Here is a 27,926-nt window from a genome sequence, read left to right on the forward strand (position 1 = left end):
CAATTGTATGGAAATAGGGCTTAAATGATAATAATTGGTTTCTCGCCACGCTACGGCGAGAGCCCGATTTCGCTTACAGGAACAGGCTGGTTGCATCGCACACTGTTTGGTGCCTGGTGCGGTTCTCATTTTCGGCCTCTCCCGCTATTCACCAGCCCCATTTCGCTCGATTGTGGTCTGAGAATCGAGCCCAATGTTTTGTCTTTTCCCTTTTCTGTGCAAGATTGTCGGAGAATCTCAAACTAAAAATAGCGAGTAAAACGCAGTTGTCAAAAAGAAACTGAAGAATGCTGTTGAGCAAATAATGCTCAATTGTAATCTTGAAATTTCCTTTTGAATTTAAAATAAAAATTGTAGGCTGATACAAAATGTTACTTTCCTAGCTCAAAGAAGCTCAAAGAACTGTTTGTACATAACAAAAAGATTTAATATATTTATTTTAGCTACTGAACAATGCTTCAGTCCTGCAAATGTTAAGGCCTCAACATTTATGACAATTTGAATTTATATATCACTTGAATCAAGTTTAATGTAATAATACTTTCTGCTTCACAAATCAAATATGATTTGACATCAAGCCATATCAGGAGATATTAAGGAATATGGTCATAAAAGCGTAGGTTTTAAGGGGCATCTTAAAAGGAGGAGAGGGAGGTAGACAGGTGGGTGGGGGGAGGGTGGATTCCAGACGTTGGGCCCAGGCAGCTGAGGGTGCAGCCAGCAATGATAGAGGAATTCAAACAGAGGATGCACAAAAGGTCAGTATTGGAGGAGCACAGATATGTCAGAGGGTTGAAGGGCTGCATGAGGTTACAGAGGAAGGCAGATGTGAGGCTGCGGAGGGTTTTGAAAGCAAGAATGAGAGTCTTAAAATTGAAGTACTGGCCAACCCAAAGGGATGATGGTGAACGGTACTAGATGAGAGTCAGGATACAGGAATTAAGAGTTTGGATGAACTGCACTTTATTAATGGTGGAAAATACAAGGTCAGCCAGTGTTAGTATCACCAATTTTAGAGGTAAAAAAGCATGGATGAACTGAGATGGGACAAAGTAAGGGATGTTACAGAGGTAGAAATAGGTGATCTTGTTGATGGTGTGGTAGGATGCTCATTTCTAGGTCAACATGTAGAGTATGAACAGTCCTGTTCATTCCCAGACTATTGTCAGATAGTCAGTGGCCAGGGCAATGGAATGTGTGTGGAGAGTTTGAAGCGATTTGTATTTTTCTGCTGAGTAATCAGGCATTAAAACAGATTTAGCTATTGTTAATGCATTTACACAGTTGTTTGACATAAGCAAATCCTCGGCTGATTCAAAAACTCAACGGGGTTGCTTTTTGGAATCCCTGCGTGGAGAGTTCCTGCCCACTGCTGGGAGAATGCACTGCTGGAAGAATACCAATAGTGGCAGGATGAGGCCATAGGGTGGGGTTCTGTCCAGACGATGGGTGCAAAAGGGGGCTGTCTGGCCTGTTGGAGGGAGGTTAGGTTGGGCTTTGTTGACCAGTGGACAGTGGTAGTACAGCACAGTTTGCATACTGTGCATGTGCAAGAAATAATCTGAACGACGTGACAAAGGTCAACCCGGCAGCAAACAACCGGGAACTTGGGACAACCGCTTCAAATATGGTACCGTCCCCTGACTTAAGAACCTCAAATGGTGATTGGGTGAAAAATGCCATTCACAAGCTTTGCCAATAGACTCAAATCGGGGTAGGGAGAAAAATGCGATGGGATCTCCACCCATCCAAGTAAATGCCCTCCGCCACTGAACCTACCATGGGGACGGCATTAAAATCTGCCAGTTGAGTGAGAAGGTGATTGATTTAAAGGTAGAGAGGTTAAATGTACCATTCCTACTCTCCATACATCAGTGCATATCTGTTAGCAATCTGCTGAGAGAGGATGTGGAAAGAGGCTTGTTTTTTAACAGCTAATGAAAGAATGTTAAAATAGGGTGCTTAAAGTATTTACATACAATTAATGACATGTGGCAATTGAAAGCTGCATTCTATTCAGATACACTGCATGCAAACAGTTAATGTAGAGGAGAAAAGCTACTGGTATTTCCAACTTCTCTCACTGTACATATTGTTGACATACAAGACTTCTAGAAAATATGTCGAATGTTATAAGATGATCAGGGGAATAGATAGAGTAGACAGAGGCTTTTTCCCTGGGTGGAACAAACCATTACAAGGGGACATAAATTTAAGGTGAATGGTGGAAGATATATGGGGATTGTCAGAGGTAGGTTCTTTACCCAGAGAGTAGTGGGGGCATGAAATGCACTGCCTGTGGAAGTAGTTGAGTCGGAAATATTAGTGACCTTCAAGCGGCTATTGGATAGGTACATGGATTACGGTAGAATGATGGGGTGTAGATTAATTTGTTCTTAATCTAAGACAAAGATTCGGCACAACATCGTGGGCCGAAGACCTGTTCTCTGCTGTATTTTTCTATGTTCTATGTTCTGGACTTACATATTTTACTCATTATTGCCATTTTCTCTTTTCAACATCTCCTGGATTACTAAGTAACAATGGTATTTCTGCAAATGGCATAGCCCAGAATGCACTCAGACACTGCAACTATCAGAATTGTCTCTGTAAGAGAGAATGGTACAGACTAAAAAACAAATATCACAGAATCATAGAATCCCTGCAGTGCAGAAGGAAGCCATCTGGCCCATCGAGCCTGTACCGACCCTTTCGAAAGAGCACCCTACTCAGGCCCACTCCCTGCTCTATCCCCATAATCCCACCTAACCTTTGGACACAAAGCAGCAATTTAGCATGGCTAACCTGCGCATCTTGGCCTGCAGGAGGAAACCGGGGCACCCGGAGGAAACCCATGAAGACACGGGGAGACAGTGCAAACACTACAGATTCACCAGAGGTCGGAACTGAACCTGGGACCCTGGCGCTGTGAGGCAGCTGTGCTAGCCACTGTGTCACCCCAACTACAAAAATATGCAATCAAGGTCAGATAAAAACTTTCCATATGACGTGCCAATTCTATTCATAAAGATTACAAATTGCGGACTTCTGGTGGCGGCCATGGTGTGGGTGGCCGCACATTTGGCAGCTCCCGCTTGAGGCTGTTTTTTCGAACCTTTTCCCCGTTTGTAGGGTGGATGTTTTGTGGAAATTAGGTGCAGGTGTGACTGGAGAAAAGTTTAACGCCACTGGTGGGGCTGGTGGATGGATCAACGGACCAGAAGTAGGTCGAGAAGAAGGGAGCAATTGGGGCAAGAGAATCTTTGTGGGCCACAGGTCAAGATGGTGGAGGATAAAGGTTCTGCCTTGCCTGCCCAGTGGTCGACGGAGCAACTGGTGGACTTCCTAAATGAGAAGTGTAGCCGACAGAGGAGGGAGGCCCAGGAGGACCTAGCCAAGGTGGTCGAACCATTAAAGCGGGAGCAGAAGATGGAGGCCTAGGGCCAGGCAATTCGGAAAGTGGAGGAGGCGGTGGGGGAGCATGAGGAGCAGCTTGCCTCATTGGTGGCTGAAGTGGGTCTGATGAGAGAGACCCAGAAATGGTTAAAGGAGAAGGTGGAGGACCTGGAGAATTGCTCCCGGAGACAGAATCTAAGAATCGTGAGGATGCCTGGATGGAGGCAGCCTCTTGTAAGGACACAAGTTGAGGGGCATTGTTGACAGCGCTTCTGCTGTTCTCGCAAGCCAGGTACTCCACAAGTCCGGTAGTGGTGGCAGCTTGAGGGTGTGGGGACCATGCCGGCAGCATCTGAGGCTGGAAGGTGCCTCGGTTTGGGCGCCAATTTGCAACAATCACAGGATTGTTCCGGGAGTGGGGGGCTGGACGCGAGGTTCCGGGCATGGTGGCGGGCAGGGATTGAGTAGTTTGGAGACCTATTCGTGGGGGCGGCTTCCCAAGCTTGAAGGGACTGGTAGAGAAGTACGAGCTGCCTAGTGGGAATGGGTTCTGGGAGTTACAGGTGCAAAACTATGTGAGGAAACAGGTGCTGTCCTTTCCTGACCTGCCACCCACGGAGTTGCAAGACAAGGTGGTGTCGAAAAAAGGGGTTGGTGAGGGCAGGGTTTCAGAGATTTACAAAGAATTAATGGACTGGGAGGGCACCCTGATAGGAGAAGTTAAGAGGAAGTGGGAAAAAGAGCTGGGAGGGTATTGAAGGCTGGGTTATGGGAGGAGGCTCTGAGGAGGGTGAATGCATCCTCTTTGTGCGCTAGGCTTAGCCACATTCAACTTAAAGTAGTCCACAGGGTGCATATGACGGTGGTCAGAATGAGCAGGTTTTTCGAGGCGGTTTATTCTCTTTTCCGTTTTGGTTGTGTTTGATGTATATATAAATACTTTAATAAAAATATTTTTTAAAAGATTACAAATTGCCAAAGATGCTTGGAATTGCTTTTCATGATGCAGAAATGTTAATGAATTAAAAAAGTCATGAAGCTACACATTCTAGTACAAAAGATGTTTGGACCTCGCTTAATACAATAAGTGAACAGTCGAGCCACATGCCATTTCATTAAAATTATAAATCCTCAATAGCATATTACAATTTTCTAAATGAGTTAGTGACATGGAAAATATTCTCGCATTTCATTTTACAGTGGGCAGGATTCTCTGTCCCGCCAGCCCCATTTTCCTGATCGCGCGCCCTCGCTGGCAGCGGGATTCTCTGTTCCCGCAGCCGGCCAATGGGGGTTTCCCATTGTGGGCCACCCCAGGCCGTCAGGAAACATGTGGGCATGGGTGAGCTGCCGGCGAGGATGAGGATCCTGCGGACAAAATATTTTACAAAATTGTTACCTTCTCATTCACTATGAAAAGGAAACTTTCAAACATGCAGCAGCAGTTTCCAACAACAGTAACTACACTTCAACAACTACTTCATTGGCTGTCAAGTGCTTTGGACCATCTCACAATTATGAAATGCATTCGATAAACGCAAGCCTTTTTTTCAAGAGAGAGGAAACTGAAGTGTTGCTTGATGTTAAGTGTTTACCATACTAGAAAACAGCGTAACAGGTTTGGGGCTTACTATGTAGGAAAAGAACCAGAGCACTCACCAAAGTATGTAAGCCACCAAGCTTGGAAGTTGCAAAGGGCTCCATCTGGGATAACCTCCCCCTGTTACAAAAGATAAGTTTCATACCATGAGTGGAAATCAAATTCCAAAATATGCAAACCAATTCTTTTGTTTTAAATAGAGAACTGCATATTTTCCATCATATGTATACTTACTTCAGTTTCTTTGAAAATTAACAATCCAAGCTTCAAGACTAAAGAGACTGCATTTTAAAACTTCTAAACCCTTCAAAATTATTACTATACTGCCAAACTACAAAGGCACACACTTTGAAAGGACAAGTTTGCTGTTTGGCACAGATGTATATTTTTCTGTCTGACACATAAACTATTTAAAACTATTAAGAATATTTTGGGGTAATGAGTTTAAGAAGATTTTTGTCGTATAGTGCCTTCAAATAATATTTACATAAAATATACCATTTGGAAAAGGTAAAGACACAATAATAGTTCTGATTTCTTTAGGATTAGATATTTACATTTTTTCATGTATTATAACCAGAAATGTATCAGTACAGCTTGTCTATACAACTGACATTTCTGTTTCAGGAATACAGCAAAAGATACAATACCAAAACATTACTGTCATTTACAATGAGCAATTATACAACTAACTGTCATAAATTCTAAGATTTCAGGTCAATAAAAATATCTACCAAATGTGTATTGTCCATTAAAAGTATTGTCCACTTACCATTAGATAGGCAATGCTATCAAACAGCGCAGCCACAGTCAGGCTCAGGATCATTTTCTGTTGGAAGAGAGGCAAGAACATTAGGGAACAATACTATCTTAATTGTTTCTAAAATCAACTGGCCATAGGAATCCCGAAGGAAAACAGAAAATGCTGGACAATCTCAGCAGGTCTGACAGCATCTGTGGAGAGAGAACGGAGCTAAAGTTTCAAGTCTGGATGACTTTGTCAAAGCTTTGACAGAGTCATCCAGACTTGAAACATTAGTTCCGCTCTCTCTCCGCAGATGCTGTTAGACCTGCTGAGATTGTCCAGCATTTTCTGTTCTTGGTTCAGATTCCAGCATACGCTGGTAATTTGCTTTTATCATAGAAATCCCTTCTGTGCTACACTTGCTTTATACAGCCTTAAAGCAAAATGTTCTGTTAAGATGATTCAAAGGGATTTTTCTTCAAGTTGTGAAGGCTTTCAAGGCCTGCAGCAGCACACATTATTTCCCCCCTCCCACTGCACTCAACAACTCCGCCCTCCTGCCCACACCAGCTCCTGCACAAATAATAATAATCTTTTTATTGTCACAAATAGGCTTACATTAACACTACAATGAAGTTACTGTGAAAAGCCCCTAGTCGCCACATTCCGGCGCCTGTTCGGATATACGGAGGGAGAATTCAGAATTCTCAGCTGGTATGGGAATTGAACCTGCGCTGCTGCCCTTGTTCTACATCACAAACCAGCTGTTTAGCCCACTGAGCTAATCCAGCCACTAGCTAAACCAGCCACCTAATAGGAAATGGCAATTGCACCTTGCTCTTGCACGCTCATCCTGATGGGCTGAAGCCATAAATGGGGTCTGGTTCACTGAAATTCCAACTGGCGACGTGCATACTGCATATCACTGACTTATGCTTGGGGTACTTTGGTTCACATGAAAGCCAGCCCTATAACTCAACAAAATTCACAGATTAAGATGAAAAAAACCTGATGCGGTTCAGTAATTTAATGTTGAGAGTTCAGATAATAGTTATAAACTACTGACTTTATTCTCTTGGTTTATAACATCATCTAAGTGTCTCTGATTGAATTGCTATCTTGCAATCACCTCCAGAGATTCAATATTCCCTGCACAGTAAAAATTGCATCAAAAGGCATTTGGCTGCTGTTTTCAAATTGACGATATTTGAGAATATCTTCAAGATCAGAGGTAAAAGAAGTAAAATATTTCCTATTCAAATCAACATCAAACATACAGAAAAGTCAGCAGCTTCAATGAAAATGCAGCTCCTATTAACTAACAAAATAAAATTAACATTATGGTTTCGTTCATAAATGATCCAGACTCTAGACTGCTGCACCTTTTAGCTAAAAAAGCAATTAGAGGACAACTTGGCTGTGGCAAATATTTATAGGGATTTTCACAAAATCCTTTAAATTTAAACAGAATGTTCACTAACATAAGTAGCTCATGAGTAATCAAACTACCACCTCAAAATATAATTGATCAATTTTAAAAATACATTACATATTGATAGAATATGGTATTATTATACTGTAGAATCCAATGAAAGAGATGCAGGAACACACGGCAGGATAAAATGAACTCAGGTTTATTTAAGTCTACACAATGAGGACAACTAACAACTCCTCGCCCTGAAGGGTCACCCTCCCCGACCTGCACCCAGGCCGGGGTTTTTATACAGTCAGATTCCTCCCCCTGTTAAGGGGAAACCTGCCCCTTTTTACCAGGAGAGTTCATACTCAGTGATAATTACGGTGAATTGGATTAAGCATAGTTGAAACCACCCGGGCTGCTTTGTCCTGGATGGTGTTGAGTTTGAGTGTTAGTGGAGCTGCATTCATAGGCAAGTGGAGAGTATATCATTACACTCCTGACTTGTGCCTTGCAGACGGTGGACAGACTTTGGTGGGGTCAGGGGGTGAGTTACTCGCCGTACAATTCTGAGTCTTTGACCTGCCCTGGTAGCCCCAGTATTAATGTGGCTAGTCCCATTCAGTTTCTGATCAATGGTAACCCCCAGGATGTTGATTATCGGGGATTCACCGATAGTAATGCCCTTGAATGTCAAGAGACGGTGGTTAGGTTCTCTCTTGTAGGAGATGGTCATTGTTTACCATTTGTGTGGCGCAAAAGTAACTTGCCACTTGTCAGCCCAAGCTTGGATCTTGTCCAGGTCTTGCTGCATTTGGACATGACTGCTTCATTATCTGAGGAGTCGCAAATGGTGCTGAACATTGTGCAGTCATCCGCAAACATCCTCAATTCTGACATTTTGATGGAAGGGAGGTCATTGATGAAGCAGCTGAAGATAGTTGGGCCTAGGACACTACCCTGAGGAACTCCTGCAGTGATGTCCTGGAGCTGGGATGATTGACCTCCAACCACCACAACCATCTCCCTTTGTGCCAGGTATGGACTCCAACCAGCGGAGGGTTTCCCCCCTGATTCCCATTGACCCCAGTTTTGCTAGGTCTCCTTGATGCTATACTCGGTCAAATGTTGCCTTGATGTCAAGGGCAGTCACTCTCACCTCATCTCTGGCATTCAGATCTTTTGTCCATGTTAGAACTAAGCTTGTCATGAGGTCAGGAGCTGAGTGACACTGGCGGAACCCAAACTGAGCATCCGTGAGCAGGTTATTGCTGAGTAAGTGCTGCTTGATAGAATTGTCGATGTCTCCTTCCATCACTTTGCTCATGATGAACAGTAGACTGATTGGGAGGTAATTGGCTGGATTTGTCCTGTTTCTTGTGTACAGGACACACCTGGGCAACTTTCCACATTTCTGAGTAGATGCCAGTGTTGTAGCTGTACTGGAATAGCCTGACTGCTGGGTCTCCATGTACTGGGTCCAGTCATCGCTACTCCTGTAGAATTGTTCAAGTTTCTTGATGCACAGTTTTTATACAGTGAGGTTGTAAAGGGGAAACCCCACCCCTGTTTACCAGGGAGTTCATACTCAGTGCTAATCACTGGGAACCGGATGGAGCATAGTCCATGACCCCGAGGGGGTCGTAAAATATCCTACAGTGAATAGTCTAACAACATTGATTAATATATATATTTTTTCTTCCCACTACCACATTTTATTGTTCAGTGAATTTTACTATGTCGCATTAAAGTAATTCCACATGCATGGAGAATGCTCAGAATCTCTCTGTACCTTAGCACTATATGTACAGTGCATTAACTGACCACAACACTGGTGCTACCAATTTCTAATAGCCAATCGTTTGGAAATACAGATTGAAATACTACACAGCATTGGCTTACCATGCCGGTTACTTGAAAGTGCGATCCAATTAGTTATATTCCCCTGCTCTTCCCCGTAGCTATATAATTCATACCTTTTCAAGTATATATACAATTCCTTTTGAAAGTAATTTTTGAATCTGATTGTACCACCCTTTCAGGAGGTGCATTCCAGATCACAGCAACTTACTACATTAAACCTGCATTCTCCAGGTACCAACTTTCCACCTGGAACATTTCTCTCAATTTAATCTTCATAATGCCCTTCATAATTCTGAATACCTCTATTAAATATCCCCTAAACCTCTATTCTCTATGGGCAGCTATATTCCACATTCTCAAGTCCCTTCACATCACCAAAGCCCCTCATCCCTGGTACCATTCTAGTGAATCTGCTTTGCACCGGACTTCCGGTGGCGGCGATGAGCAGTTAAGCCGCACATTCGGCGGCTCCCGCAGAGAACGGACTTTGGGGCTCTTTTCAGGGCCCCCAACGGAGCTGTAGCGGCAAACCCCAACGGGGGAAGAGGGCAGTAGACGACCCCAACGGTCCCATGGTCCAGACCAGGAGTGGGGCAGAGAAAAAGCCGAAGAAAGAACCTCTGGAAAAACAGGGGCAGGAAGATAAAATGGCGGCCAGCGGAGATCTCGAGGAGCTGAGGAAGTGGATCCAGGAGCAGCAGGCAACTCTGCTGCGCTGCTTCCAGGAGCTGAAGTTGGAGCTGCTGGAGTCCCTGAAGGTAACTAACAGGGAACTGATGGAGCCCCAGACAGCCCAGGGGGCTGCGATCCGGGAGCTGCAGCAGCAGGCCTCCGAAAGGGAGGATGAGGTCGTGGCCGTGGTGGGGAAGGTGGAGATGCACGAGGCGCTCCATAAAAGATGGCAGGAGCGGTTCGAGGAGCTGGATAACCGGTCGAGGAGGAAAAATTTGCGGATCCTGGGCCTCACGGAGGGGCTGGAGGGGTCGGACCTAGCGGCCTATGTGGTGATTATGTTAAACTCGCTGATGGGGGCTGGGTCCTTCCAGGGGCCCCTGGAGTTGGAGGGGGCCCACATAATTCTGGCTAGGAGGCCCAAGCCGAACGAGCCGCCGCGGGCGGTGCTGGTGAGGTTTCATCGGTTTGTGGATCGTGAGTGTGTGCTCCGGTGGGCCAAGAAGGAGCGGAGCAGCAAGTGGGAGAACACGGAGGTGCGGATCTTCCAGGACTTGAATGCGGAGGTGGCGAGGCGGAGGGCCGGGTTTAACCGGACGAAGACGGTGCTCCACAGACGCAGTGTGAAGTTCGGCATGTTGCAGCCGGCGCGTCTGTGGGTTACCTATAAGGATCGGCACCATTATTTTGAGCCCCCGGAGGAGGCGTGGGCCTTTGTGCAGGCCGAGAAATTGGACTCAAACTGAGGGTCTAGGATGGGGGATGTTGTATAATACTGGATTTGCATTTTCTTGGTTTAGTGTAAGAAGTGGGTTGGCCTTAGGGTGGGTGGGGTGATGTCGTACTGTTTTTTCTATATGGGTTTTTAAGCAGGGGTCGGGTGGACGGGTTCGGGCAGAGGGGTAAACGGGGAGTTCAGGGAGCTGGTGGGGGGGACTGACAATGGGAGTGGCCCTGGAGGAGGCGGGGCCCGGCAGGGCGAAAGCGCGGGCTTTCTTCGGGTTTCCCGCACTGTGAGATGGTGGGGGTGGGGCCAGGGCTGAGAAGCGCGGGTCGTTGCTGGCTAATTTTTCCCGCGCAAGAGCGGGGGGAGGGGGGACCCGTTGACGGGCACAATGGAGGAGGGGCATTCCCACGTGGGGAGGAGCCGAAGGTAGGGCGGGAGTCGCCGGGGTCAGCAGAAGTTAGCTGGCTCACGGGAGTGCTGTGGAGGGAGGGGCGCGGCTAGGAGGGGTCCTAGCCGGGGGGGGGTACCGGGTTGCTGATGAAACGGTCAGGAAGGAGCTGGAGGACGCAGGGGGGGGGGGGGGGGGGGGGGGAGTTGCCATCGTGGGAAACTGGCAGTGCGGGGGACGCTGGCCGGGTGTGGGCAAGGGATGGGGTATGGCTAATCGGCAGGGGAGGGGGGCAGGGAGCCCTCGGATCCGGCTGATAACCTGGAATGTGAGGGGGCTGAATGGGCCGGTCAAACGGGCCCGGGTATTTGCGCACCTGAAGGGACTGAAGGCGGATGTGGAGACACACCTGGAGACACTCCAGGAGACACACCTGAGAGTGGCGGACCAGGTTCGGCTGAGGAAGGGATGGGTGGGCCAAGTATTTCACTCAGGGCTGGATGAGAAGAGTAGGGGGGTGGCGATGCTGGTGGGGAAGAAGGTATCGTTTGAGGCGTTGAAGGTGGTGGCTGACAGTGGCGGGAGGTATGTGATGGTGAGTGGCAAGCTGCAGGGGGAGCAGGTGGTGTTGATGAATGTTTATGCCCCAAATTGGGACGATGCGGGCTTTATGCGGCGTATGTTGGGCCGCATTCCGGACCTGGAGGTGGGGGGCCTGATCATGGGGGGGGGGACTTCAACACAGTACTGGATCCCCCATTGGATCGATCCAAGTCCCGGACAGGTAGGTGGCCGGTGGCGGCTAAGGTGCTGAGGGGCTTCATGGACCAGATGGGGGGGTGGACCCCTGGAGGTTTGCGAGGCCAAGGGCCAGGGAATACTCGTTTTTCTCCCACGTACATAAGGTTTACTCGAGGATTGATTTTTTTGTCCTGAGCAGGGGGTCGGTGTCGAGGGTGGAGGATGTGGAATACTCCGCCATTGCCATTTCAGATCATGCCCCGCACTGGATGGACCTCGGGCTGGGGGACGAGAGGGACCAACGTCCGCTCTGGCGCATGGATGTGGGGCTGCTGGCAGATGAGGAGGTGGCCGAGAGGGTTTGGGGGTGTATCGAGAGGTACCTTGAGGCCAATGATAACGGGGAGGTTCGAGTGGGGACGGTCTGGGAGGCATTGAAGGCGGTGATGAGGGGGGAATTGATCTCCATTCGAACCCATAGGGAGAGGGGGGAGCAGAGGGAGAGGGAGAGACTGATAGGGGAGATGGTGCAGGTGGATAGGAGATATGCGGAGGCCCCAGAGGAGGGATTGCTGGGGGAGAGGCGTAGCCTTCAGGCCAGATTTGACCTATTGACTACCAGAAAGGCGGAAGCTCAGTGGAGGAAAGCACAGGGGGTGGTGTATGAATACGGGGAGAAGGCGAGCAGGATGCTGGCACACCAGCTCCGAAAGCGGGACGCGGCCAGGGAGATTGGGGGAGTGACGGATAAGGCTGGGAAGGTGGTGCGGAGGGGAGTAGATGTTAATGGGGTCTTCAGAGACTTCTATGGGGAACTGTACTGGTCGGAGCCCCCGGTGGAGGGGGGTGGAATGGGGCGCTTCTTGGACAAGCTGCGATTCCCGAGAGTGGAGGAGGAGCAGGTGGATGGACTAGGGGCGCCGATCGAGCTGGAGGAGGTGGTCAAAGGGATAGGGAGCATGCAGTCGGGGAAGGCGCCGGGGCCGGACGGGTTTCCGGCGGAATTTTATAAAAGGTATTTGGACCTGTTGGGCCCCCTGTTGGTCCGGACCTTTAACGAGGCAAGGGAGGGGAGGGCTTTGCCCCCAACTATGTCACGGGCGCTGATTTCCTTGATCCTGAAGCGGGACAAGGACCCTCTGCAGTGCGGATCATATAGGCCGATTTCGCTGCTGAACGCCGACGCTAAGCTGCTGGCAAAGATCCTGGCCACTAGAATAGAGGATTGCGTGCCCGGGGTCATTCATGAGGACCAGACGGGGTTTGTGAAGGGAAGGCAGCTGAATACAAACGTACGAAGGCTCCTCAACGTTATTATGATGCCGGCTGTGGAAGGGGAGGCGGAGATAGTGGTGGCATTAGACGCGGAGAAGGCCTTCGATAGGGTTGAGTGGGAGTATTTGTGGGAGGTGTTGGAGAGGTTTGGGTTTGGGGAGGGGTTTATCCGGTGGGTGAGGCTGCTCTACGAGGCCCCGATGGCGAGTGTAGCCACAAATAGGAGGAGGTCGGAGTACTTTCGGCTGTATCGGGGGATGAGACAGGGGTGCCCCCTGTCCCCCTTGCTCTTCGCGTTGGCAATTGAGCCCCTGGCCATGGCATTGAGGGAGTCAGGGAACTGGAGGGGCCTGGTGCGGGGTGGGGAGGAGCATCGAGTGTCACTGTACGCGGACGACCTGTTGCTGTATGTGGCGGACCCGGTGGGGAGGATGCCGGAGGTGATGAGGATTCTTAGTGAATTCGGGGGTTTCTCGGGGTATAAGTTGAACTTGGGCAAGAGTGAGGTGTTTGTGGTACATCCGGGGGATCAAGAGGAGGGGATTGGTAGGCTCCCATTGAAGCAGGCAGGGAAGAGCTTCAGGTCCCTAGGGGTCCAGGTGGCGGGGAGCTGGGGGGCCCTGCACAAGCTCAACCTCACAAGGTTGGTGGAGCAGATGGAGGAGGAGTTTAAGAGGTGGGATATGTTACCGCTGTCACTGGCGGGGAGGGTGCAGTCCGTTAAGATGACGGTGCTCCCGAGGTTTTTGTTCCTGTTCCAGTGCCTTCCCATCCTTATCCCGAAGGCCTTTTTTAGGAGGGTCAACAGGAGTATCACGGGATTTGTGTAGGCGCATGGGACTCCGAGGGTTAGAAGAGTGTTCCTGGAACGTGGCAGTGATGGGGGGGGGGGGGGGGGCTGGCATTGCCCAACCTCTGTGGGTACTATTGGGCTGCCAACGCAGCGATGGTGCGTAAGTGGGTAATGGACGAGGAGGGGGCAGCATGGAAGAGGATGGAGGCGGCGTCTTGTGTGGGCACAAGCTTGGAGGCGCTAGTAACGGCGTCGTTGCCGCTCCCTCCAACGAGGTATACCACGAGCCCGGTGGTGGCGGCTACCCTCAAAATTTGGGGGCAATGGAGACAGCACAGGGGAGAAATGGGGGCTCGATGGAGGCCCCGATACGGGGGAACCATCGGTTTGTCCCAGGGAGCATTGATGGCGGATTTCTGGGCTGGCACAGGGCAGGGGTTAGGAGGTTGAGGGACCTGTTTGTGGAGGGGAGGTTCGCGAGCTTGGGGGAGTTAGAGGGGAAGTTTGGGCTCCCCCCGGGGAACATGTTTCGGTACATGCAGGTTAGGGCGTTTGCCAGGCGGCAGATGGAGGGGTTCCCCTTGTTGCCCCCACGTGGGGTACGGGACAGGGTGCTCTCGGGGGTGTGGGTTGGAGGAGGGAGGATTTCGGACATATACCGGGTAATGCAGGAGGTAGACGAGGCCTCAGTGGAGGAACTGAAGGGGAAATGGGAAGAGGAGCTGGGTGAGGAGATTGGGGAGGGGACGTGGGCGGATGCCCTGGAGAGAGTGAATTCCTCCTCTTCCTGTGCGAGGCTTAGCCTCAAACAGTTCAAGGTGCTGCATAGGGCCCACATGACTGGGTCGAGGATGAGTAGGTTTTTCGGGGGCGAGGACAGGTGTGCTCGGGGAGCCCAGCGAACCACGCCATATGTTTTGGGCGTGCCCAGCGTTGGGGGAGTTTTGGAAGGGGGTAGCAAGGACGGTGTCGAGGGTGGTGGGATCCAGGGTCGAGCCAGGCTGGGGCCTCGCAATTTTTGGGGAGGCAGTGGAGCCGGGAGTGCAGGAGGCGATAGATGCCGGTGTTCTGGCCTTTGCGTCCCTAGTAGCCCGGCGGAGGATCTTGCTCCAATGGAAGGATGCGAGGCCCCCAAGCGTGGAGGCCTGGATCAATGATATGGTGGGGTTCATTAAATTGGAGAGGGTGAAATTTGCCCTGAGAGGATCAGTGCAAGGGTTCTTTAGGCGGTGGCAGCCTTTCTTGGACTTCCTGGCGGAATGGTAGGGAAATAGGCCGATAGCAGCAGCAACCCGAGGGGGGGGGGGGGGGGGGGGGGGGGGTTTGGATTGGGGGGAGGGAGAACTGTGTACATGGGTCTGTGGGATGTGGTGGGTGCTATCTCTTTCCCTTTTGTTGTTTGGGTGATCTTTTGGGTTTTTTTTTCTTTTTCCTTTTGTTTGAAGTTGGGGGGGTATTGTTCTTGGGGTGTTACCGCGGTTGTTTGTTAATAGAGTTAAGATGTTTATATTTTGTAAAAATTTCAATAAAAATTATTTTAAAAAAAAGAATCTGCTTTGCACCCTACAGTGTGATAACCATTGCAAATACCATATGGATGTGGTGCTCAATATTAATTTATTTTAAACTGCGTTATCATTTGCGTAGATCAGTTTCCTACTTGTGGTACTGCGTCACAGTACAAGTGAGCAGTGCTGCTCAATGGCAAACAGAAGTAAACAGCTAATCAATCAACGGGTTAATTCCTCCTTCCTAATGTACTGTTTGAATGCTAGCACTTCTCTCTCCATTTATTTTGAAGCCAAAACTAGCAGTTGTGCACAACACCGCAACAGATGAGCGCTGAGTAGCATTCCACTCAAAAAATGCAGGTTCTGGGCTGAAACAAAACAAAAATGAAGCACATTAACAATATGTGTAGTGCATTAGGTAAGAGACACTTAAGCTGCTGATTAAAGCATATGTTCACTCAGTATCACTGTTCCAAGTCACAACGTCAAGGATCATTATACAGAGGAAGGTCACAAAACAGTACTGACATTACTTTCTTTCTTCATAGCTGCTGCCTCACTTGCTGAATGTTTCCAGCAATTTCTGTTTAAATTTAGATTTCTGGCATTTGCAGTATTTTGTTTTTTGACCTCCAATGATCAGTTGGCGACTGGCCGATCACTATAAACAAATTCCACTGTAACACAAACATCACTTAAGATACTTATTGTCTTACTGTGCACCTAGTTTGTCAACATAAATTGCCCAGGCGACAAGCTCTTTAGCTACTTTTTAATGACACAATTACTATATTAGAAAACCCAGTCCAGATTGAGTCAAGGGCAATAAAGTGCATGATTTAATTATTCCTATTGTCACTCTTCCTTGTTTATTCCAAATAGTTCATGTTGTGAGGCTTAACATCAAGATTTAAAAGAAAATACATGAAAGATAGCTATGAAGGAAGGGAGGAGGTTTGCTGACATGGGAGTTGTAGTAATCCGCGGGAGGCAGGAGTTCCGTCACCACACCAATATTTATTTACAATAACGATATTACAGGAGCAGCTACAAACAATGCTGCTAGCAGTCCAGTCAACTTAAGACTGGCTCACAAAGCCTACACAGGTGATTATATGGGCCCCCTCAATGAGCTATCATTGAGGGAGCTCATACTCCAATTGGCCAACCAATAAAGCCAATTGGCGTTCATTACACCGCTCCCCCCCAAGGTCCGAGGAATTCCTGCCAGCTGGCATTCCTCCGAGCTTCTTCCTGCTCCTCATGTCTGGGTCTGTCACCTCTGTGTCGTCCGCCGGGTCGTTCTCCGAAGTGGGCGGGGTGTACCTTATAGGTGCCCGTCTTTTCCTTGACGACCTCCTTGGAAGTTGTTCTTCCTCCTCCTCGGGGAGAGGTGTCGCGGCGGCCTCGTCGAGTGTGTCCATCTCCGACTCTGATGACTGGATGACGGGATCTGGAGAAATTGCTCGGGGCTGGGGTGTGGATATCCTTTCCGTCTGGGCTATCCCAGCTTGATGCGGTCCTGCTTCGCCTGCCTCCAGGTGTGGTTCCGCTGCCCTTATTTGGTCTAGGTGTTTCTTCAGCACCTTACCTCCTATTGAAACCTCATAGGATATGGACCCTGTTTGGGACTCTACCGTGCCTTTGACCCATGTTGGTCCATTCCCATAATCCTTGACCCAAACCGGTGCCCCCACCTGGAACTGTCTCTGCTGCCGACTATTATCATGCCCCCTGCGATGGGCCTCCTGATGTTTCTCCACTTTCCCCGTTAAAATTGGGAAAAGGAGACTCAGCCTCGTTCGCAGCCGCCTTCCCATTAAGAGTTCAGCTGGTGGTATGCCGTTGTGGAATGTGGTGTGGTCCTGTAATCAAACAGCCAGCGGGAGAGCTTGGTGTCTATTGACGCCGCCGGCTGCTTCTTGAGTCCCGCTTTAAGTGTCTGGACCGCTCTCTCTGCCAGGCCGTTAGTCGCTGGATGGTAAGGGGCCATTTTGATGTGACAGACTCCGTTTTCCTTCAGGAATTTTCCAAATTCCCCACTTGTGAATGCCGTTCCGTTGTCCGACACCAAGACCTCCGGAAGTCCATGTGTTGCAAACGAGGCCCTGAGCTTTTCAATTGTCGATGCTGTGCTTGCCGTGTTTACCCGGTGGACGTCCAACCATTTGGAGTGGGCGTCCACTATCACCAAAAACATTGAGCCAATGAAAGGGCCGGCATGGTCAATATGCAGGCGGGTCCACGGTCTGCCTGGCCATTCCCACGGGTGCAATGGCGCCGCTGGTGGCACTCTTTGCCCCTGTTGGCACTCCTGGCACCGACGTACCAAGGCTGCTATGTCTGTGTCCAAACCTAGCCACCAAACGTAGCTTCGAGCTAGCATCTTCATTTTCGACACCCCTGGGTGTCCGTGATGTAACTCAGTTAAGATTGCCTGACGACCCTGAGCTGGGACGATTACCCAGGCTCCCCATAATAGGATACCGTCTTCTACGGTTATTTGGGTGTATTTTTTTTTATAAATGTTTTTTTATTGAGTTTTCATATTTTATATATGACAAATTACAAGTTATTAGAGAGAGAGAGAAAAAAAAGGAAAACACAAAAATTTTTTACATGAATATTTACAGGTAAGCATCTTCATAACAATAATTGTGGCCGCCCCCTTTAGCCAGCATACATATTTTACATTCCCCAATATGGCCGAGGCACATGTTTATAGGCATTTATTTATAGTTTGGTTTTGGGCCTTGGCTTGCCATCAAACCCCCATACCGAGCCCGTAGCCCCCCCCCCCCTCCCTCCGGCTACCTTCCCCCGATTCCCGCCCATTTTCCCCTGGTTCTTGGCCACCCGACTATTCTTCCTCATGTACGTTGGCCACAAACAGGTCCCGGAACAGTTGCATGAATGGCTCCCACGTTCTGTGGAAGCCGTCGTCCGACCCTCGGATGGCGAATTTGATTTTCTCCATTTGGAGAGATTCCGAGAGGTCGGACAGCCAGTCTGCAGCTCTGGGTGGTGCTGCTGACCGCCAGCCAAACAGGATTCTACGGCGGGCAATCAGGGAGGCAAAGGCAAGGGCGTCCGCCCTCCTCCCCAGGAATAGATCTGGCTGGTCTGAAACCCCGAAGACCGCCACTATCGGGCATGGCTCCACCCTCACCCCCACCACTTTGGACATAGCCTCGAAGAAGGCTGTCCAATACTCCACAAGTCTGGGGCAAGACCAGAACATGTGGGCGTGGTTGGCCGGGCCTCTCTGGCACCGCTCACATTTGTCCTCCACCTCCGGGAAGAACCTACTCATACGGTTTCTCGTTAAGTGGGCTCTATGTACCACTTTTAGTTGCGTCAGGCTGAGTCTAGCACACGTGGAGGTGGAGTTGACCCTATGCAGTGCTTCGCTCCAGAGTCCCCACCCTATCTCCATCCCCAGGTCGTCCTCCCATTTCCTTCTTGTTGCGTCCAGTACGGTGTCGTCCCTGTCTACCAGTCGGTCATACATGTCACTACAGTTCCCTTTCTCTAGGATACTTGCGTCCAGTAGGTCTTCCAATAGTGTCTCTCGTGGCGGTTGTGGGTACGTCCTTGTCTCCTTTCGTAGGAGGTTTTTGAGCTGCAGGTACCGTAGCTCGTTCCCCCCAGCTAGCTGAAATTTCTCTGTCAGTTCGTCCAGTGTTGCGATCCTGTCGTCCGTGTATAGGTCCCTGACTGTCAGTGTCCCCCCGTCCTGTCTCCACCTTTTGAAGGTGGCGTCGGTCAGTGCTGGTTTGAACCTATGGTTGTTGCAGATGGGAGCCTTGTCCGACATTTTGTACAGGCCAAATTGCTGCCGCAGTTGGTTCCAGGATTGGAGGGTGGCTGTCACCACTGGGCTGGTGGAGTGTTTTTTGGGTGGGGATGGGAGTGCTGCCGTGGCGAGGGCCCGGAGGGAGGTTCCCATGCAGGAGGCCTCCTCCGCACGCACCCACTCAGCTTCTGGCTCCTGGATCCATCCCCTTACTCGCTCGGCTGTTGCCGCCCAGTGGTAGAATTGTAGATTCGGGAGGGCTAGCCCCCCCCTGGATTTTGTTTTTTGTATGACCTTCTTTGGGATCCTAGCATTTTTACCCCCCCCATACGAACGCCATGATATGTTTGTCCAGCGCTTTGAAAAAGGCCTTGGGGATGTAGATCGGAATGGATCTAAACAGGAAAAGGAACCTGGGCAGTACGTTCATTTTGATCGTCTGGACTCTCCCCGCGAGGGAGAGCGGGAGTGTGTTCCATCTTTGCAGGTCCTTTTTAACTTCCTCCGTCAGGCTGGTGAGGTTCCATTTGTGGACCCCTTTCCAGTCATGGGCTATTTGGATCCCCAGGTAGCGGAATTTATTTCGGGCTTGTTTGAACGGCAGGCCCTTTAGCGCTGCCCCCCCCCCCCCCCCCCCCCCCCCCCCCCCTTGCGGGTGTACTGGGAAGATCTCACTTTTGCTCATGTTGAGTTTGTAGCCCGAGAAGGCTCCAAACTCTTTCAGGAGCGCTATGATTCCGTCCATGCTGCTTTGTGGGTCCGAGATATAGAGGAGCAGATCATCCGCATAGAGTGAGACTCTGTGCTCTCTACCTCCCCTTCGGATCCCCCTCCAATTTTTTGCTGCCCTGAGCGCGATTGCTAGCGGTTCGATTGCTAGTGCGAACAGCAGCGGGGACAGTGGGCATCCTTGTCTGGTGCCCCTGTGCAGCTGGAAGTATTGGGAGTTGGTATTGTTGGTCCGTACACTCGCCATGGGAGCGTTGTATAGGAGCTTTACCCAAGCGGTGAACCCTGTTCCAAGCCCGAACCGCTCCAGTACCTCTATGAGGTATTTCCATTCGACTCTGTCGAAGGCCTTTTCTGCGTCCAGGGAGACGATCACCTCTTGTGTTCTCTCCCCGGAGGGGGTCATTATCACGTTCAGCAGGCGCCTGATGTTCGCGGTAAGCTGTCTACCTTTGACGAAGCCCGTCTGGTCCTCTGTGACCACCTCAGGTACACAGTCTTCTAGCCTTTTGGCTAGGATTTTGGCCAGTATTTTGGCGTCTGCGTTCAGCAGGGATATGGGTCTGTATGACCCACATTCCGTTGGGTCTTTGTCTTTCTTAGGTATCAGCGAGATTGAGGCCTGTGCTAACGTGGGTGGCAGTGTGCCCCTAGCTAGCGAGTCTGTGAACATCTCCCGCAGGTGCGGGGCCGTTATTTGGGTGTATTGACTTGTCTTCTTTTAATAACCCTAATAACGGCTTGTGGTCCGTCACTATGGTGAATTTCCGCCCGTACAGATACTGGTGAAATGTTTTTACTGCGAATATCACCGCCAGTCCTTCCTTCTCGATTTGGGCGTGCTTCCTCTCAGCCATCGCCAAGGTCCTCGAAGCATAGGCTATTGGCCGTTCTTCCCCATTCCTTCCTCTATGGGCTAAGACGGCTCCTACTCCGTATGGGGATGCATCACAAGTGACCACCAACTCCTTCCTTGGGTGATAATGCTCTAGGACATTTTCGGATGACAGCTGTTCCTTAATGTCCCTAAATGCTCGGGTTTGGCGGGTGGACCATTTCCATTCTTGCCCCTTTTTTAGTAGCTGGTGGAGGGGTTCCAGGATGGACGCCCTATTTTCAATAAATTTTCCATAATAGGTTACCAACCCTAGAAATGATCGTAACTCCTGGACCGTCGTGGGAGCTGGGGCTTCTTTTATTGCCCTTACTCTGTCTTCTAATGGATGTAAGCCTGACTCGTCTACTTTATATCCCAGGTACGTCACTTGTGGGGCCAGAAAAACACATCTTTCCCTTTTTAGCCATACGCCTGGCTTTGCGAAACGCCTGAGCACTTCCTCCAGGTTCCTTAAGTGTTCCCTGTTTGTCCTACCCGTGATTAAGACATCGTCCAAATAAATCGCCACCTGCGGTAGTCCCTGCAGAATATTTTCCATCGTACGCTGGAATATAGCGCAGGCTGATGACACTCCAAAAGGGAGCCTAGTATAACGAAAAAGGCCCTTCAGGGTGTTGATCGTAGCGAACTTCTGGGAGCCCTTGTCCAGTTTTAACTGTAGGTAGGCGTGGCTCATGTCTAGTTTCGTGAACAAAAGCCCACCTGCCAATTTGGCATATAGGTCGTCTATTTTCGGGATTGGGTATTTGTCCAGCAGTGCGTATTTGTTTACTGTCTGTCTGAAATCGCCACAGAGACGTATCGGGCCGTCTGGCTTCAAAATTGGTACCACCGGCGCTGCCCATTCCGAGAATTGTACTGATCTGATAATGCCGTCGCGCCGTAACCTTTCTATTTTGTCATCTACTTTCTTTCTTAATGCAAAAGGTACCGGCATGGCCTTACAAAATTTCGGAAGGGCTTCTGGGTCTACATGCAAAGTTGCTTTGGCGCCTATGATTTCCCCCAAACCTTCCTGGAAGACCTCCGGGTATTTTTGGAGTACTCCACTCAACTGCCCGCTTCCACTCGGGAAAATTTTCATCCAATCTAATTTTAGGTCTTTCTGCCAATTCCGTCCAATTAAGCTCGGTCTGGAGCCCTCTACTATCATCAACGGTAATCTGAGCAATTGTTTCTCATATTCCACAGGTACATGAGTCGTGCCTAGAACTTCCAGGGGTTCCCCCGTGTAGGTTTTAAGTTTTGTCGATGTTTTTGTTAGGGTTAGTGGCTGGAGTCCATCTTTGATTTTTCTAAATGCTGCCACTCCCATTACTGATACGGCCACACCCGTGTCTATTTCCATTATTGTCGGCCGCCCATTCACCCGTGGGGTAATCCTAATGGGTTCTGCTTTCTTCGTTGTAATATTATATAATTGTTCCCCTTCGGAGGAGGATGGGGCATCTAGGTTGTGTACTTCCCTGCGTCCCCACCTGCTAGTCCTCTTTTGCCACCTCCTTCTAAGGTTTCTGTCTTTGTTACCCCACACTGTCTGGTGCCAGAAACGGTCCTTCTCTGTTGGAGGAGCCTCAGCCGGTACTTCCCTCTGTCTCCAGTTAGTCCTGGCAGACTTGGGGGCAGTTCTGGGGTTTTCTTTTTTCCCTCTATTCCTCAGGTTTTTCCTGAGAGCGGCTATCTGGTAGCAGTACCCGTTGTGGTAGTCCCTCTCACAGGTATCTACCTCCATTGGCGTTCCCTGTAGTTCCTGCGCCCCACTTGCTGCCTTTTCTAGGGACAGTGCGAGCTGTAACGCCTGCCTGCAGTCTAGCTCCGTTTCCGCCAACAGGCGTTTCTGTATTGTGAGGTCGTTTATACCACACACTAACCGGTCCCGAAGCATTTCATTTAGCGTCGGGCCGAACTCACATTTTTCCGCCAGCCTTCTCAGGCGGGTCAAGAAATTCGTGACTGACTTCCTGTCTTCCCGCTTCGCTGTGTAGAATCTGTACCTACGCAAAATGAGGGGTGGTTTTGGGTCGTAGTGCTCTTTCACCAATTCCGTTACCTCTTGGAAAGTTTTCGTGTCCGGCGCATCGGGATACGTCAGACTACGTATATTGGCAAAAGCGGAGGGTCCGCACGCCGACAGCAGGATAAGCCGTCTCCTTTTGTCTGTCAGTATATCATTTGCCCGGAAGAAGTAACACATTCTCTCCACATACTGGGACCAGTCCTCAATAGCCGGGTCGAATGCCTCTAACCTCCCAAAAAACGGCATTTTTAAAATGGCAAGGCTTACCCTCCAAGTGCGGCAGCTGGTCTCCGCAAAATTCGTAGTTTACCTTGTCGCCTCTGTAGTAATCCACGGGAGGCAGGAGTTCTGTCACCACACCAATATTTATTTACAATAACGATATTACAGGAGCAGCAACAAACAGTGCTGCTAGCAGTCCAGTCAACTTAAGACTGGCTCACAAAGCCTACACAGGTGATTATATGGGCCCCCTCAATGAGCTATCATTGAGGGAGCTCATACTCCAATTGGCCAACCAATAAAGCCAATTGGTGTTCATTACAGGAGAGGTTGGTGTGGTGCAGTTGGGAAGGGAAAGATAGCAGTGCAGTTGGGAAGGGAAAGATAGCAGCGGACATCAGAATGCGGGCCTGCAAGGGCCGGTGACTGGCTCAAAAAGGGGTATGGCTGATTAGCACCTGGGGGGGGGGGGGGGGGGGGGGGGGGGGGGTGGTGAGATCCCCCTGACCAGGCTGGTCACGTGGAACGTTCGAGGGTTGAATGGGCCGGTTAAGCGGTCGCAGGTGTTTACGTATTTGAGGAGTCTTAAGGCAGGCGTTGTGCTTTTACAGGAGACGCACCTGAAGTTGGGGGATCAGACAAGGTTGAGGAAGGGATGGGTGGTCCACTCGGGGTTAGACGTGACGAGGAGGGTGGCAGTGTTGGTTAATAAGAGAGTGGTTTTTGAGGTGGGGGGAAATTGTGGCCGATCCGGGGGTTAGATATGTGATGGTTAGTGGGAAGCTGGAGGGGATGCTAGTAGTCCTGGTAAACGCTTATGCCCCAAATGGGGACGTCATGGACTTTATAATAATAGTAATAAACTTTATTGTCACAAGTAGGCTTACATTAACACTACAATAAAGTTACTGTGAAAAGTCCCCAGTCGCCACATTCTGGCGCCTATTCGGGTACACAGAGGGAGAATTCAGTATGTCTAATTCACCTAACAAGTACGTCTTTCAGGACTTGTGGGAGGAAACCGGAGCACCCGGAGGAAACCCATGCAGACACGGGGAGAACGTGCAGACAGTGAACCAAGCCAGGAATCGAACCTGGGACCCTGGCGCTGTGAAGCCATAGTGCTAACCACTATGAGGCGGGTGTTGGGGAACATTCCGAACCTGGACATGCATCGGTTGATTATGGGGTGATTTCAATACGGTCCTGGACTGGTTGAGTCCTAAGTTGTCATAGCTGTCGGCAGTGGCTTGGGAGCGGAGGGGGTTCATAGAGCGCATGGGGTGGGGGGCCCTGTGTGGAGAGAGCGGACCCGTGGAGGTTTGGGAGTCTAAGGGCGAAGGTGTTTTCATACTTCTCACTTGTGCACCGGGTGTATTCCCGGATTGATTTTTTAATGATAGACAAGGCGCTGCAAGTGGGGTGGCCGACTCGGAGTATTCGCAGATTGTATTTTGAGCAGGTGCCGCATTGGGTGGATTTGCGAGTGGTTCAGAGGGAGGCCCAACGGCCGCAGTGGAGGCTGGATGTGGGGCTGTTGGCGGGTGAAGGGTTGTGTGAGCGGGTGAGAGCTGCCATCTGGGGTCATGTGGAGTTGAACAACACGCTGTGGGAGGGACTCAAGGTTGTAGTTAAAGGGGAGTTTATTTTGATTTGGGTGCACAGGGAGGGAGAGAGGAATGGGAGGAGAGAGCAAGGCTGGTAAATTAGATTCTGAGGGTGGACAGGAGGCACTCGGTGGCGCCGGAGGAGGGGTTGTTGTAGCAGAGGCAGAGGCGCCAGATGAAGTTTGAGTTAATGTCGATGGGGAAGGCAGTGGGGCAGTTGCAGAGGGTCAGAGGGGACATGTATGAGTATGGGGAGAAGGCGGGTAGGATGCTGGCCCATCAGTTGAGGGAGCAAGCAGCGGCGAGTGAGATTGGTAGGGTGAGGGACGAGAGGGGTATGGTGGTGATACCCCAGAGGGGGTGAATGGGGCATGTGAGGCCTTCTATAGGAGGCTGTATATGTCAGAGCCCCCAACGGGAGAACAGGGGATGCGGCGGTTCCTGGTTGGGTTGCAGTTTCTCAAGGTGGGGGAAAGAGTGGGTTCAGGGTCTGGGGACCCCGATTGGGTTGAGGGAGGTGATGGGTGGTGTGGGTACAATGCAGGTGGGGAAGGCATTGTGAGTACATATAATGAGGCGAGGGAGAGGGGGGATCTTCCCCCACTGTCGTAGGCTTCCGTCATCCTGATTTTAAAGAAGGACGAGGACCTGGAGCAGTATGGGTCGTACTGCCCGATATCGCTATTAAATGTTAATGCCAAGCTGTTGGCGAAGGTGCTTGCATTGCGGATTGAGGACTGTGTGCCTGGGTTATAGGGGAGGACCAAACCAGTTTTGTGAAGAAAAGGCAGTTGTCGGCGAATATGTAGAGGTTACTTAACGTGATTGTGATACCCGCGGAAAGGCAGGAGGTAGAAGTATTGGTGGCAATGAACACAGAGAAGGCTTTTAATCGGGTGGACGTATTTGTTTGAGGTGCTGGGGTGGTTTGGGTTCAAGCAGGGGTTTGTGGATTGGGTCCGGCTGCTGTACATCATGGCCGGAGACGAGTGTGTGGACGAACCAAGTGAGTTGGGGGTACTTTGAGCTGCACCGTGGGACGGGATAGGGGTGCCTGCTCTCCGGGTGCTTTTCGCCTTCGCGATAGAGCCATAGGCAATGAAGCTTCGGGTGTCATGGGATTAACATAGAACATGGATTGGATAGGGATTGAGCGGGGCAGTGCTGAGCATAGGGTTTCATTATATGCAGATGATTTATTATATATCTCGGAGATTAGGGGAGTTGCCGTTTAGGGTGGTGGGGACAAGGTATTCAAATGGTGCGGAGCTGTGCCCATCTGTATAGATTGAACTTGGCTCGACTGTTTGAGGGGTTGAAGGCGGATTTTAAGAGGTGGAATGTTTTGCCTCTGGCTGGGCGGATGCAGACAGTGAAAATGACAGTGCTGCCTCGATTTCTGTTTGTGTCAGAACCTCCCTCTCTTTGTCCCCAAGTCTTTTTTTCGGAAAGTCGATGTGCTGATCTCGGGGTTTGTGTGGAAGGGAGGCCAGTCTGGGGGGGGGCGGGTGGAGGCGGCGTTGTGTCGGGGTACGGGTTTGAGCGCATTGTTGTTCTTGACTATGCCATTCCCGCCGACCAGGTACTCTTTAAGGCCAGTGGTGGTGTCAGCTTTAAAGGTGTAGGTACAGTATAGGCAGCATTCTGGGCTGGAGGGTATGTCGTTGTGAGTGCCGAGTTGCGACAACCATAGGTTTGTGCTGGAGCGACTGGACGTGAAGTTTCAGGGGTGGTGGCAGAGACTTGTTTATAGGGGACAAATTCGCGGGGCTGGAGGAGTTGGAGGAATTGTATTAACTGCCCAAGCGGAACTGATTTAGGTAACTGCAGGTGAGGGATTTTGCGAGAAGAGAGGTGGTGTCCTTCCCGGGGCTGTTGCCTCTGGTGTTGCAGGACAATCTGTTATCGGAAGAAGGGATAGGGGACGGGACTATGTCAGATATTAACAAGGAATTGATGGAGAGGGAGGGCGCTCCGTTGGTGAATATTAAGTGCAAGTGGGGAGAGGAGCTGGGTGGTGAGGTGCGGGCTGGGACATGGGCCGAAGCCTTGTGACAAGGGTGTAACGTTTGGAATTATCCAGTCCTCTGGCACCACCACGGAGTCTAAGGAAGACTGGAAAATTATGGACAGTGCCTCCACAATTTCCACTCTTTTTCCTCAGTATCCTTGGATGCATCTCATCCAGTCCAGGTGCCTTTTCAACTTGAATCCAGTTAAAGTGGTTCACAGGGCCCACATGACAGTGGCGAGTATGAGCGGGTTCTTAGCAGGGGTGGAGGATAAATGTGGGTTGTGCACCGGGGTGGGGGGGGTCACGAACAATGTCCACATGTTCTGGGGTGTTCTCAAGACTGAGAGGGTTCTGGCAGGGGTTCTCAGATGTGATGTCTGATGTGCTGGGTGTGGGAGTGGTTCCGAGTCCGGAGGCGGCAATATTTGGCATGTCGGAAGTCCAATGGGGGAAGAGAGACCGATGTATTGGACTTTGACTCCCCGATAGCCCGGAAGCAAATTTTGTTGGGTTGATAGGAAATCGGAGTCGAAAACATGAGTGTGGGCGACTTGGCAGAGTTCCTGAGGTTGGAGAAGATCAAGTTTGCTCTGTGGGGGGTCGATAGAAGGGTTCACCCAGAGGTGGAAACCGTTCAGATTTGTTCAAGGAGAACTGAGGGATCAGCAAGGGGAGGGTAAGGGGGTTAAAATGGGGAAGGTGTAACATGGCGGGGTGTTGGTGTCAGGGGGATTGCAGGGTTGTGGCTGTTTATTGATTGATGTGTCTTCTGATATTCTGTATTCTGCGTATATATGTTAAATAACTTGAATAAAATATATATTTTTTAAAAGATAGCTGTAAACAATTTTGGGTGGTTAAAAAATTAACTATTCAAAAACAGATCGGGAAATAATATAATTAGCACGATCAATTTTAAGAATTCTGTATATTTAAAATTAAGGTTATCTCTAGTCTTCTGTCGGTTCGGCGAGTTAAGGTATTGACTAAGTGAGTGATGCAGGATACTATGGTCCCAAGTTTGATTTGTGTTGAGTTATCTGCACGGAATCACAGAATTGTTACAGTGCAGGAGGTGGCCCATCTTGTCTGTACAGATTTTCTGAATGGACAATTCACGTAATGCCATTCTCATGCTTTCTCCCTATAACCCTGCACATCGTTCCACAGTCTAACTCGATTCAGAATGCTTCGATTGAACCTGCGTTCACTACTCTCTCAGGTAGTGCACCCAGACCTTAAGCAATCACTGTGTGAAAATGTTTTTTCTCATATCCCTTTGCCAATTATTTTAAATCTGTGTGCTCTCGTTTTTGACCCTTTTACAAGTGCGAACAGTTTCTCCCTTTTGTCTCTTGTCCAGTCCTCTATTGATTTTGAATATCTCTATCCCGTCTCCTTCAGCCTTATTTTCGCCAAGGAAACAGTGCTAACTTCTCCAATCTATCCTCATAACTGAAGTTTCTCATCCCTGGAACCATTCTCGTGAATCTCCAATGTATTCACATCCTTCCT

The 27,926-nt window shown here is 49.8% G+C and overlaps 1 protein-coding gene across 1 annotated transcript in view; it reads right to left on the minus strand.

Moving 5' to 3' along the window:
* The window catches only part of si:dkey-100n23.5 (cyclic AMP receptor-like protein A), a 334,022-nt gene that overhangs the window by 229,732 nt on the left and 76,364 nt on the right, over positions 1-27,926 (minus strand). The window contains exons 4-5 of the mRNA XM_038802132.1: positions 5,769-5,825; positions 5,056-5,116 (exon numbers count right to left, since the gene is read on the minus strand). Of these exons, the coding sequence (XP_038658060.1) occupies positions 5,056-5,116; positions 5,769-5,825 (118 nt within the window). The remainder of the gene's footprint in view (positions 1-5,055; positions 5,117-5,768; positions 5,826-27,926) is intronic.

The sequence above is a fragment of the Scyliorhinus canicula genome, chromosome 7 (genome assembly GCF_902713615.1).
Source record: "Scyliorhinus canicula chromosome 7, sScyCan1.1, whole genome shotgun sequence".
Taxonomy (NCBI): domain Eukaryota; kingdom Metazoa; phylum Chordata; class Chondrichthyes; order Carcharhiniformes; family Scyliorhinidae; genus Scyliorhinus; species Scyliorhinus canicula.